At 36.2% G+C, this 14,414-nt stretch overlaps 1 protein-coding gene across 4 annotated transcripts in view; it reads left to right on the top strand.

The window, feature by feature from the left end:
• Positions 1-14,414, top strand: part of CATSPERB (cation channel sperm associated auxiliary subunit beta) — a 146,176-nt gene that overhangs the window by 3,866 nt on the left and 127,896 nt on the right. For all 4 annotated transcript variants that reach the window (XR_012036267.1, XM_072837788.1, XM_072837786.1 and 1 more), the window contains exons 2-5: positions 2,247-2,325; positions 4,258-4,346; positions 6,673-6,813; positions 10,982-11,042. Coding sequence is in view for 3 of the 4 variants with exons in the window: in XM_072837788.1 (XP_072693889.1) it covers positions 2,247-2,325; positions 4,258-4,346; positions 6,673-6,813; positions 10,982-11,042 (370 nt within the window). In the remaining variant the exon portion in view is untranslated. The remainder of the gene's footprint in view (positions 1-2,246; positions 2,326-4,257; positions 4,347-6,672; positions 6,814-10,981; positions 11,043-14,414) is intronic.

Below are 14,414 nucleotides of genomic sequence, written 5' to 3'. Positions count from 1 at the left end.
AAGATACCATCAAAATCCTAGGGGAGAACACAGGCAACACCCTTTTTGAACTTGGCCACAGTAACTTCTTGCAAGATACATCCACGAAGGCAAGAGAAACAAAAGCAAAAATGAACTATTGGGACTTCATCAAGATAAGAAGCTTTTGCACAGCAAAGGATACAGTCAACAAAACTCAAAGACAACCTACAGAATGGGAGAAGATATTTGCAAATGACGTATCAGATAAAGGGCTAGTTTCCAAGATCTATAAAGAACATATTAAACTCAACACCAAAGAAACAAACAATCCACTCATGAAATGGGCAAAAGAACAGAAATCTCACAGAAGAAGACATAGACATGGCCAACAAGCACATGAGTAAATGCTCTGCATCACTTGCCATCAGGGAAATACACATCAAAACCACAATGAGATACCACCTCACACCAGTGAGAATGGGGAAAATTAACAAGGCAGGAAACCACAAATGTTGGAGAGGATGCGGAGAAAAGGGAACCCTCTTGTACTGTTGGTGGGAATGTGAACTGGTGCAGCCACTCTGGAAAACTGTGTGGAGGTTCCTCAAAGAGTTAAAAATAGACCTGCCCTACGACCCGGCAATTGCACTGTTGGGGATTTACCCTAAATATACAGATGCAATGAAACGCCGGGACACCTGCACCCCGATGCTTCTAGCAGCAATGTCCACAATAGCCAAACTGTGGAAGGAGCCTCGGGGTCCATCAAAAGATGAATGGATCAAGAAGTGGTCTATGTATACAATGGAGTATTACTCAGCCATTAGAAACGACAAATACCCACCATTTGCTTCAACGTGGATGGAACTGGAGGGTATTATGCTGAGTGAAGTAAGTCAATCGGAGAAGGACAAACAGTGTATGTTCTCATTCATTTGGGGAATATAAATAATAGTGAAAGGGAATAGAAGGGAAGGGAGAAGAAATGTGTGGGAAATATCAGAAAGGGAGACAGAACATAAAGACTCCTAACTCTGGGAAAAGAACTAGGGGTGGTGGAAGGGGAGGTGGGCGGGGGGTGGGGGTGACAAGGTGACGAGCACTGAGGGGGGCACTTGATGGGATGAGCATGGGGATGAGCATTCTATATGTTGGCAAATTGAACACTAATAAAAAATAAATTTATATATATAAAAAAAGCAGGAGCCAGAGCATCAGCACCTGCTCCCACCAATCCCCGGTGCCATCAAGTAGATATCCATCATGGAAGCTGCATTAGCTGATGAGGGTTACGGCACCAAAATACCACAGGCTGGGTGCCTTAGACAATAGAAGTTTATTGACACACTTCTGGACACTTGAATCTGAGTTCAAGGTGTTATAGCAGGATGGTTCCTCCTGAGGGCCAAGAAGGAAGGATCAGTTCCAGGCCTCTGTTCCTTTGTCATCTGCTCCCTGTGTCTTCATACTGTCTCCCCTTGGCGCATGTCTGTACCCAAATTTCTTCTTCTTATCAGGACACCGGTCACATTCGATCACGGCCCACCCTAATGATTTCATATTAACTTAATCACTTTTGTAAACATCCTGTCTCCAAATGCAACTAACGTTTTGAGGTACTGGGTGACAGGGCTTCAACGGATGAATTTTTAGGAGGGCACATTTCAGCCCATCAAAGAGGCTTGCTTACACACACAGGGGTGTGCGTTAGAGAAGAATGCTGAGCTTGGGGTGTCCACCATGGAAACAGGTCTACTCTCATCCAAGGGGGAATGTTACCTCATCCCTTAAGGTTTCTTCCCACAAACACAACTCTGAAAGAAGGCCTGGGTAAAAGTGTCCAGGGCTTTGCATGTTTGGCACATAGGGAGGACATGCAGGAATGCCCAGGACCCATGTGGATTCTCTCTCTCAAAAGCAATGCAGTCAAAATATCAGATCAAGGTGCATACACTCTACTAACCTCCGAGTCTTTATCAAGTCAGGCTGCGTTTGCACAGCTACAGAGTTGATCACACCTTCTGACAGTTAATCTACATGGAAGAAAAACCGGAGGTATAGTGCCCTAGTTTATGATAAAAATATTTACAAGTATCTTTAATACCAGCTAGGAAGTAAATGTAGAGCTCTGTCAACTGTTACATTGTTTGCTTTGTTCCTGAAAGGGAAATATTTTTAACTTAGTGGAATAGATGACTTCTTTCCTATGTAGTTGTTTATAGAAAAGGGAATGAAAAAACATGTTAAGAGTGATTGAATAGAAATATTCTTGTTTCTTTCTATAGATGGGGTTGCTACTTCTATATATGATCATTTTACTTTTGGACATATTTTATTTTTCATCAGGAATAATATATAATAAAGGTAAGTTTCAGACTCCCTTAATCTCTATTTTCTTATAGTTCTCCTTTTTTCCCTTCCTCACTAACAATTAAAATACTTTTTGGAGGGCACCTTTTTTTTAACCTCACCTTCCAATTTTTCCCAGGTATTATGTATTTATACTCTTATCCAGAAGTTTCTAATAACATCACTGTGAATCTATTGTTAAGTTGTATCCATAGAGACCTTTGCTATAGTGTTTCTTTACTTCTGAATCATAGAATATTTAAAGTTTAAGGAGCATTTTGTATTTGGAAAACTATTTAAATAGCTTTTTTTTTTTTACTTTTCCTACATGGTTACATGTGGTATGAATTATAAACTGAAATATAAGGCTAACAGATTGAGACTAAAGATAATTTTTTGAAAGTAATACATGGATGAAATTACTCAGTAGGACTTCAATGGTGGAAATGCTTTGTAAAAGGGATAAGACAAGACAATTTACCTCTACTTGTGTGGGTTGTTTAGATTCTCTAGCATTTTGGACTGGATCTGCTAGAACACAGTAGATGCTTAATAAAAAAAAAATGTTGACTAATGGAGAGATGGAGTCAAGCTGTCTTCTATTCACAGGTGTGTTGAAAAATGCTTGAGTTCTGGGATCACCCAGTACCAGTTCCTAGGTTCTACTGGAGAATATATAACACATGCATGGGCAAAATCTAAGATTGGAGAGTCACAGGTCAATTAATGAGATTTCAGAGAAGGGAGAGTTTACTTCCACCTGAAGGGAGTGGTCAGGGAAAGCTTTGTACAAAAGACAGCAATTAACCTAGGTCCCCAAAATGAGTAATCTGTGTCTATGCATGCAAGGGAAAGAGTATTTTACAAAGACAACATCAAGGTAAGTGGTAGTTAAAGTCATGGAGGTAGGTAATCACATAATGTGAGCGGAACAGTAAATACTTCAATTTGGCTAGAATGAAGGTATAGAAGAATAAGATATTTTGGAAAGGTAGGAAACTGGTTCACATCTTAGAATTATTTGAATGCCAGACTGGAATTTGGGCTTTAGCCTAAATTCATTGAGATGGAGATGGATAGAATGGATTAAAAACCATGATCCAACTCTGCTGCCTGCAAGAGATTGACTTCAGATCAAGATAAGGAAAAGGGATCTTCTATCTATCAATAGCTCTTTATTAAAATACAAATTCTCTCTTCAATCTCCAACTCCTCTCCCTTTTCTGTGCTCACCAAGGACTTTAAGAGTCAAGAGCCATTTAATATTTATGAGGCAGATTATTCCAGCTTTATTTTATTGTTGATCTTTATTTTTGTACCATTGTGTTTGGAAAATATACTCGGTACAATTTCAGTCTTCTTAAATTTTTGATATTTGTTATGTCTCTTTTTATGTGGCCTAACTAGGGGATTCTTCTGTGTGCACTTGAGGGAAATGTGTATTCTCTCTTTCTCGGATGGAATGTTTTATATGTATCTTTTAGAACCATGTATTCTGAAGTATGCTTCAAGTAAAAAAGGTTCTTATTGACTTTGCTTCTAGATAATGAAATTTGTTGAAAATGGTTTTTTAAAATATTTTATTTATTCATGATATACACAGGGAGAGAGAGAGAGAGAGAGAGAGAGAGAGAGAGGCAGAGACACAGGCAGAAGGAGAAGCAGGCTTCATGCAGGGAGCCCGATGTGGGACTTGATCCCGGGACTCCAGGATCAGGCCCTGGGTTGAAGGTGGCACTAAACTGCTGAGCCACCCAGGCTTCCCTGTTGAAAATGTTTAAAAATTTAAAATGGTCAAGAACTGGTTTCTGGCCACTTCTGAATTTTAAAAATATGATTATAATTCTTACTGTTTTAAAATTATTTCATCATTTAAAAAAACATGATTCTTTTAATGAAAATTCTTCTATCAGCGACCTAAAATATATGTATTTTTGTATTATTTAGGTGATATGGAGAAACACTTTGCTTGTCATAGCCAAGGGTTCCCCCAAAAGACTGAAATAATCAAGCTGTATCTTTCCTCAGATGACTTGGTAAGGTCCCCTGATAGTATGTGACAACACATACACAGTCTTTTTAAGTCCATATGTAAAACCAGTAGCACTGTACTCTTTTCAAATACCTCCAACTATGTAAAATCCTATGTAATAATCATTTCTATTCCATTCCACTTGGAGCAGGTGAGACATTGCATTTAGCCATTGAAACCGCCTGGGTGGTTTTTGCAAATTTTTTTTTTTAAAGATACCTTCCTCTTCTCTTTTTAAAAGGTTGGTTGTAATGATCTTTATTTTTTATGGATCTTATTTGTCCTTTTGAAGTTTGACAGATGTAGCCTGTTAGAGAAATTTACGTCACATGACCTAGAGAAAGAACCTTTCCCTTTTATAACAAGTACCTCATTGCAGTTGTCATTTGGGGTAAGGGATAATTTGATTTCTTAAATTCACATAATGGCATTTAAACACACACACACACACACACACACACACACACACACACCCCAAAACAAAATAAAATGTACTATTAGGATGGCCATCCAGCAAATGCTAAAAAGAATGTAAGTTAAGGAAAAATGTATAGATTGTTTGAAAATCTATGATAAATATAATAAAAACAAAGTAAACACCCCACAAGGACAGATGCCTTTTCCCCAAAGTCTTCTTTGACTTAGTTCCTGGTTCCTTCTTGATATGCCAAACATATATTCACTTTTTAAAATTCACAACTGTTGTGAAGTGCTTGCCCTTTGAGTCAGGAATGCCTTTCCTCTGTGATTACAAATTATGGAAAGAGAATGGGCTTTAGAGGAAGAGAGACCTTCTAAGCTGGGGTCAAACCTTGGAGCTATATGCGCAGACATACCTGGTCTGTGTGCCCGGTGCAGGTTACCTAACCTCTTTCACCCCTAGTCTCGTCCTCTTAAGAAAGGGACTAATTATTTTTTTAATAATAAATTTATTTTTTATTGGTGTTCAATTTGCCAACATACAGAATAACACCCAGTGCTCATCCCGTCAAGTGCCCCCCTCAGTGCCCGCCACCCAGTCACCTCCACCCCTACCCTCCTCCCCTTCCACCACCCCTAGTTCGTTTCCCAGAGTTAGGAGTCTTCCATGTTCTGTCTCCCTTTCTGATATTTCCTACCCATTTCTTCTCAAAAGAGACTAATTATAGCCTACTTTTTGGATAGTTGTGATACAGTAGTTCTAGAACTAATAGTAGAAATAATACCTAGCATTTATAAAATGGTTATGTGTGTCAGGCATTTTTCAAACTGTTTTATGTTCAGTATGACATTTGAACTTCTGTAGGATAAATACTTAAGATTAGTTGAGGACGACTAAACCCACCCTCTTAGATTCAGTACCAGGAGCCTGTGAAATGAGCAGACAAAAAACATTAACAGAAGGAAAAATTAAACAACAGATTTTTATTTACACATGCAGTGCATGTAACCACAGGAGAACTGAGTGGTGAGCAACTCAGAAGGAGAATTGGGATGCCTAGGCTAACTTCACAAAGGGCAATAAATTTTATTTTATTTTATTTATTTTATATATTTTTAAAATACAATACATTTTAAACCAGTGACAAGACAAGGGAAAGGGGGTTTGGGTTTATCTTCCCTCCAATCTCCTTCAGAATGTAAGTTCCTTGAGAGCAGGGATTTTTGTCTGTTTTGTGCAATTCTGCTCCCCCACCCTCACAACACTGCCTGATTTGTGGTTAGAGCTCAGAAAATGTTTTTGAAATGAATCTGTTTCCCCATTTCATAGACAAGGAAACTGAAACTTGGGGTAATTTGCCCAAAGTGGTCTTAACTATTAGGATAACCAAATGAGATGAAGCTGTCAGCATCCAACTTGTGTTGGTTTTCAGTAAAATTTACCATTTATAATTGCTATGTCCTCATGCAACTTCTTAAAACTGGGAAATCTCCCATAAAAATGCACTAAAATGAGTTTTACCTTATATGTTTGCTTCTTTTAAACACACACACACACAAAATAAATTTTAAATACAAAACAATGATTTTAGTAAAAGAGGAATTTCTGTGTGTGGCTTTGATTCTATATTTATTTAATGTAATAACTTTATGCCTATTTTGACAGCAAAGATTATTATATGGATGAATTGAAACCTATTATGACACTAGCATAATAGATTACAGGGTTCTAGAAGTTTACTTTTCCAAAGAGATTTTTTTTCCCTAGTTAGAGATGAGGATTACTAAAGATAGCAGTCTATATCTGCATCTACTTTTTATAGATTTCCCCTCACTTTTAGATTTATGTAAGATATGCTTCTCTCCATCAAGTTGTCATTACTTTTTTTTCCCTCCCCTCTTTCCTCAAGAAAGTCGAGTGTTTTTTCCGATCTGAAAGTGAGCTTACTTCGAAGGAATATCTAGGTGTGTTCACATCAGGAGGACTTGCTCCCAGCTTGGGAATTATGAATAGTACATATACTGGCATCTTCCACTTTAATTTAACTCTGGTAATAAGATTTTATTTTCTTCTTTGATATTATTAATAAGAAGCATAATCTTATACAGGATGTGTTTTTTAAAAAAATAGATAGTCCGTGATATCACATGTATACATGTTTAAACCTAACAATACAGTATTATGCTTTTTGCTTTAAATAGTTTTTAAGAAATTAGTATATGTGCTGCCAAAGTGAGCACAAGTTCCTAAGACATTTAAAAAAGATATGTATGGTTTTTTACTATTTACCTACATATTAATGATTTCCATTGATGTTCATTGTTTTCTGGAGATGCGAATTGCCATCTGGTGTCATATTTCTTTCGCCCAAAGAACTTTTATCATTTCTTATAGTCCAGGTCTGTGGGCAATTAATTCTCTGGAAATGAATTCTTGAAACTGTCTTTATTTTGCCCTTTCTTTTGCAGGTAATAAGAAAATATATACATATTAAGATAATTTGCAAACCATACAGTTCACCTATTTAAAATGCACAATTAAATAGTGTTTAGTATATTCACAGAGTGCACAAACATCACTACTATCTAATTTTAGAACATTTTCGTGACTGTGAAAAGACAGCTCACGGTCCACATTAATAGTCCCTTCCCAGTCCACCCTCTGCTCTCCAGGTGTAGACAACCACTAAGCTTCCTCTGTCCCTGTGGATTTGCTTATTCTGAACATCTCCTGTAAATGAAATCTTACAACATGTATGTAAATGAAATTGTACAACACTTAGCTCTTTATGACTGGCTTCCCTTCAGTTACTGTAATTTCTCCAAGTTCCATCCACATGGTAGCATGTGTCAGATGGCCCATTTCTTTTTATTATCAAATAATATTGCAGTGTATCAATATCACATTTTTTAAATCCATTCATCAGTTGCTGGACATTTAGGTTATTTCCACTTTTTGGCTGTAATGAATCATGCTGCCATAAACATCTGTGTATGAATCTTTGTGTGGAAATTTGTTTGTTTGTTTTTTATTTCTCTTGGGTGTCTACCTGGGAAATGGAATTGCTAGGTCAGAGGGTAATAGTCTGACTACTACTTTTGCACTCTTTTATATTACCACCAGCACTGTATTAGGGTTCAAATTTCTCCACCTCCTCAACCACACTTGTCACTGTTGGTCTTTGTTGATAAAGCCATTCCGGTAGATGCGAAGTGCTATCTCATTTGGTTTTGATTTGCGTTCCCTGATGATTAAATGATGTTCAGCATCTTTTCATATGTTTATTGTCCATTTGAATATCTTCTATGTGGGGATATCTATTAGATTCTTTATTCATTCTTAATTGGGTTGTCTTATTATCATCTTTATATATTCTCAATACAAGTTCCCCTACCAGCCACATTATTGGCAAGTATTTTCTCCCATTTTCTGGATTGTATTTTTACTTTTTAGATAGTCTCCTTTGATGCACAAAAGTTGTTTTGAGGAAGCCTAGTTACCCATTTTGTACCTTGTTCTTTGGTGTCATATATAGGAAATCATTGGCTAGTCCAAGGTCACAGAGATTTATCTCTCTGTTTTCTCCTAAGAGGTTCATAGTTTTAAATTTAAATTTAACTTTTAAATTTAGGTCTTTGATCCATTTTGAGTTCATTTTTATGTGTGGTGTGAGGCTGGGGTCCATATTAATACTTTTGTATGTGGATATCCATTTGTCGAAAATACTATTATTCTTCCCTACTGAATTGTTTTGGCATCTTTGTTGAAAACCCAACTGACCATAAAGGTGAGAGTTTATTTCTGGATTCTCAATTCCATTGAATTGATCTATACATCTATCCTTATGCTACTAACTACCATGTTGTCTTGATACTATTGTTTTGTAGTAAGTTTTGAAGTAGAAAGCCATGAGTTCTTCAACTTTGTTATTCTTTTTCAAGGTTGTTTTTGCTAGTCTCTGTATGAATTCACTAGCTTCCATATGAATTTTAAGATAAGCTTGTCAATATTTATAAAGGAGCCTACTGGTAGGGATTGTGTTGAATGTATGGATCAATTTGGGTGGTATTGCCATTTTAATAATAATATTATCACCCCAATCCATGAATATAGGATGTTTTCCTATTTATTTAGATTTTCCTTACTCTTTCAACAATGTTTTCTAGTCTTCAGAGTATACGTTTTATACTGCTTTTGTTAATTTCATTCCTAATATTTTATTCTTTTTGATTCTATTGTAGAGGGATTGCTTACTTAATCTCATCTTCAGATGATCCTTTACAAGTGTATAGAAATACAGTTAATTTTTATATATTAATCTTGTATCTTGCAACCTTGCTGAAGTCATTTGTGAATTCTAAAGGTTTTTAGTGGTCACCTTGATTTTTGAATGATAGTTTTGTCAGATACAGAATCTCTGGTTGACTTCCATTTCCTTTTGATATTTTAAATGTTATTCTACATTTTTAATATGTCAACTGACACTGTTGTTTCTGAGTGAGAAGTCAACTATTAATTGTATTATTGTCCCCTACATGTAATGTGTCCTTTTTCTCTGTATGATTTTTAAAAATATTTTATTTATTTACTCATGAGAGACACACAGAGAGAGGCAGAAACAGAGGCAGAGGGAGAAACAGGCTCCCTGTGGGGAGCTTGATGTGGGACTCGATCCCAGGACCCCAGGATCACGACCTGAGCCAAAGGCAGATGCTCAACCACTGAGCCACCCAGGCATCCCTCTCTGGATGCTTTTAAGATTTTCTTTTTGTATTTACCCTGATTGTGTTTCTCTGAGCTTCTTGGGTTATAAGTTTACCAGATTTGTAAAGTCTTCAGCTACTATTTCTCTAAAAAAATGTTCTGCTCCTTTTTCTCTTTTCCTACTGTCTCTTTTCCTACTGGGGCTCTAATTATGCACAGTTTAGAATATACAGTATTTTCTCATAGATATCTAAGGCTCTGGTCATTTTTCTTTAATTATTTTCCCCCTTTTTTCAGACAGGGTAATTTCAACTGCTGTATCTCTAAAATCACTGATTCTTTATTTTACCATCTCCAATCTGTTCATCTAATAAATACTTTATTTCAGTTACTATATTTTTTGCCTCATTATTTTCATCTGGCTTTATTGTTGTATTTTTCATCTATGTGCTGGGATTCCCTACCCATCCTTTCACTAAGACACTTTCTTTAAGCCTACATACATTATTTGTTTTTTTTTTAAGGTTTTATTTATTTATTCATGAGAGATACAGAGAGAGAGAGAGAGAGAGAGAGAGGCAGAGACACAGAGACACAGGCAGAGGGAGAAGCAGGCTCCATGTAGGGAGCCCGACATGGGACTCAATCCCGGGGCTCCAGGATCACACCCTGGGCTGAAGGCAGCGCTAAACCACTGAGCCACCCCGGCTGCCCTACATACATTATTTGTAATAGCTGCTTTGAAGTCTTCATCTACTCTCTGGACTCACTCTGGGTCCATTTATCATCTATTTTTTTTAATCAGTTACATGTTTCTTTTTCTTTTGGTTGAAACTGGACACATAAGATAAAAACCTATAGCAACTCTGGATTCTGTTATGTTTTTATGAGAGTTTGCTAGTGGAGAGGGGGGTGGTTGTTGGTTGTAGTATAAAAGGCTCTTTCTTGCCTTGACACAAACAGTAAACTGTGTTATCTATGGTTTCAGCAGCTGTTACCTCTGCTCAGTTTTTTAAAGCTTCCATGGTTTATTTTTTAACATGGCCTTCATTGGTCTCTGCACTTGTGTTGCCCCGGGGTTGGGGAAAATTTATATTTAACTCTTAGCTCAGTTTCCTTGCTCATTGTTTTTTCCCCTTAAATTCCCCAATTCTCAGTCAATACCAAGCTCTGTTCCCTGACACATCAAGCCAGTAATGCCTCAATTTTGTGCTACCTCAGCATGGTTGCATGATATTCCACTTCATAGTATTTTACATAATTGATTAACATTATAGTTATTTCTAATCTTCTACTATTACAAGTAATAATGAAAAATATTCTTGAACATATTTTATTTCCCACATATGTGAGTATAATATAGGATAAATGCCTAACAGTGAAATTACTATGTAAAGGGTATATGCATTTGATATTTTTATTTAATTTCCATTTTTAAAGATAGGGTAAAATATAACAAAAGTGTTGCCTTTAACATTGTCAAACTCTGTATTCTGATGTCTTCTTTATTCAAGTTCAGTGATCAAGTTTACTGGTTGATCAATATTCCCAGAGAAAACATTACAAAAAATACAGGTAAGAATGATCTGAATTAATTTTTTTATTCAAGGGTTTGCATTGCCAAATTTAGCAAGTAAACAGAAACATGTATATTCAAAAATTGTTTGCTATTCCAGGAAAATGTCTCATGTAGTATTTGGGACCTACTTACTAAAAATTATTATAGTTCATCTAAAATTCAAATTTAATTAGGGTTTCTATATTTTATCTGGCAATTCTATTACAAATAGATTGGTTTAACATACATAACATTTATATTGTTCTTTATTTAAGTAAACTCATTTTCTAGAACTCAAAAGTTGTGGTATGGAGAAACTCATGTACCAATAGGTTACCTTAAAATAGTCTGTAATATGTAACATATTATTTATTATGGAATCTCCTATTAAGCGTTATGTGATAGCATAGCTTTATATACGACAGTAAATACCCTTATGGAAAAAGGAGGAAAGTAAAATTTCAGGAGTTATAAGTATTGAATTAGTGGACTGAGCTAGTAGATGTTGAGGCATGAAATACATTTTCATAATTTAAAAATGGTGGAGGGCATATTATTGTAATATGGTAGGTACAAAGAGTGGAAACCAACTTGGCTTCATTGAAGAAGAAAGAAGAAATTTGTTTTTGTCATGGAGCCCAAAGATAAAAATGCATCCAGTTTATAGGAAGGAATTATGACTAATAAATGGACAACCATCAAGACTTTCACCCTATTTCTCATTTCTATGTTTTTTGGATATCTACATTTATTTTTCTCTCTCTACAGACTAGCTTTCTAAAGCTGCCTCACTGCCAGTCAATTTTCTTAAATGTGTACTTCCTAGGAGCCAACCCAATTCCAAATTCCCAGGAGAGTATCTTTAATTGGCCTGATGTTGATCCAGTACCCACTCATATAGCAATCAAATGGTGATGAGGGACCAGGCCAGTGAGAATCATATAGGCCAACCTCTCTAGATACAGGAGTAATTAAAGGGCATAGGGGATTGTGTGTCCTTTGGTGTAAATGTGGGGGGCTTAGAGTAAGGAAGAAATGATAGGAAAGTTTTCACATAAGGAAGTGTCAAGGACAAAAGTCTGCAAGAGAAACCCCAGTGCTGTAAATTCTGACATGAATTAGATCTATCTTTATTTATCTCAATTTTTTACAAGTTAATCTACTGGAAACTTGGTGATTTTTTTGGCAAGGAATTCATCCTGAAAATTGTACTCCTTTAAAAAAAATCTAAGTTAACTATCATCAATATTAGGATGGAATGTTCTAGCTCCTTGGCATAATATTGACATTAGATTGAGGACTGAAAAAAGTGAAGATCACTTGTTATTTTTGCTCCTTCCATTTACAAACTTTAATTTTAGAAATGCAGTGATTCTAGAGTCACCCAGACAGGAACAAAGGTGAACTGAGAACTTAAGCATTTTATAGAAACACACTACATGAGCTCTGTGTCTCTTGGTATAACTCCCTAGACTGAGTAAAAAATATTTTTGAGCTCATGATGTAATAGGAGAGGATGGCCTAATTAGTCATATGCTAGAAATCAGGGGGAGAAATATTCAGGGGGAATGGTCTCCTTTCCCCCTCACTCATTTTTTTTCTTTCCTTAATCATGTCTTATCTACTGTCCTGCAATGAATTGGAGTATTATGTAAGGATGACATCTTGGGAAGGATAGTTGAGGATACATCAACCACAAAGGTAGCAAAATAGTTATCATAGTAGTAGTAGAACTAGCAGGTTCATCACTACTCTAAATACTTTACCTATACTAACTCATCTATCCCTCACTGTGTGGTAGGTATCATTATCATGTCCATTTTTTTTCAAGATTTATTTATTTGTTGGCAAGGGCAGGGGAGTGAGGGGCCAAGGGAGAAGAGGAGAGAGTTCCAAGCAGACTCCGTACTGAGCTCAGAGCCTGATGCAGGGCTCAATCCCATGACCCTGCGATCATGACTTGTGCTGAAATCAAGTCAGTTCCTTAACCAACTGTGCCATTCTGGTGCTCCTATTATGTCCATTTTCACACGATTTAACTAAGACCCAAGGAGCTGCAGGGAGACGCAGTGATAGCTAGAAAGTGCTAAAGGTAGTTTGAAGTTAGAACAGCATAGAACTGTTGAAAGTAAAAAGAGTTTCTCTTATTTATACTTCATGATTTCTTCTTTTTTTTTCATTTATAAGGTATAATTTGCATTCAGTAAAATGTACCCTTTTTATAAAGCATCTAGTTCTGTAAGTTTACACAAATGTGTACAGTTGTATAATCACTACGGTCAAGATACTGAACTGCTCCATCACCCCATAAAATTACCCCACCTGGAGTCAACGTCTCCCCATTGTCCAAGCCCCAGCCACCACACATCTGTTTTCTGTTCCTGTTGCTTTGCCTATTCTGGAGTCATATACATGGAATCATGGAATACATAGCCTCTTGAATTTGGCTTCTTTCACTTACCATAATTCATTTGAGATTCATCTGTGTTGTAATTTCTTTGATTTTCTTCCTGGAAAGTATTCCATTGTATGGGCTATACCAGAGTTAATTTTATTGAAGGGCATTTGGATTTTCCCAGTTTTTAGCTATTTTGAGTAAGGTTGTTATAAGAATTCTCAGACAGGTTCCCTTGTGAACATAAACTTTCGTTGCATTTAGCTAATACCAAATAGTAGGATCACTGGGTTATATGGTAAGTGTAAGTTTAACTTTATAAGAAATTGTCAAACTATTTTCCAAAATAGTTGTATCATTCTGCGTTCTCACCAACAGGTTATCTGAATCCATGCCAGCACTTAGTATGTGTAAGGGTGTGGGGTGTGTGTGTGTGTGTGTGTGTAATTTTAACCATCCTAATATATGTATGGAACCATTTAATAATTTTAATTTGCATTTCCCTAATAACTAATGCCATTGAACATTTTTGTGCTTAAATGCCATTTGAATTATCTATGTAAATATTTTGCAAGTTTGTTGTATATTTTGGATACACGTCCCTTATCAGATGTATGACCTACAATATGTTTTTCCTACTCTGTGGCTTGTGTTTTTCATCTCTTAAGAATATCTCTTGAAGATCAGAGTTTTTAATTTGGGTGAAGTCTAATTTATCAGTTTTTTTACTTTATGGATTGCACTTTTGGCATCATAGCTAAATCAAGTTCACAAAGGTGTTCTACATTTACTTCTAGAAGTTTATGGTTCCAGGTTTGGTATTTAGGCCTATGACTCAGTATGAGCTAATGTGTGCTATATGGACTGAGGTTAATTTGGGGGGGATCATGGGTACCCAATTATTCCAGCACCATTGTTATAAAGACTATTTTATCTCCATTGTATTGCTATTTTTGGGCTCTGTGTCTTTTCACCAATACCATATTGTCTCACT

Source organism: Canis lupus, chromosome 9 (assembly GCF_048164855.1).
Source record: "Canis lupus baileyi chromosome 9, mCanLup2.hap1, whole genome shotgun sequence".
Lineage (NCBI taxonomy): Eukaryota > Metazoa > Chordata > Mammalia > Carnivora > Canidae > Canis > Canis lupus.
This window is presented reverse-complemented; position numbering and strand designations above follow the sequence as displayed.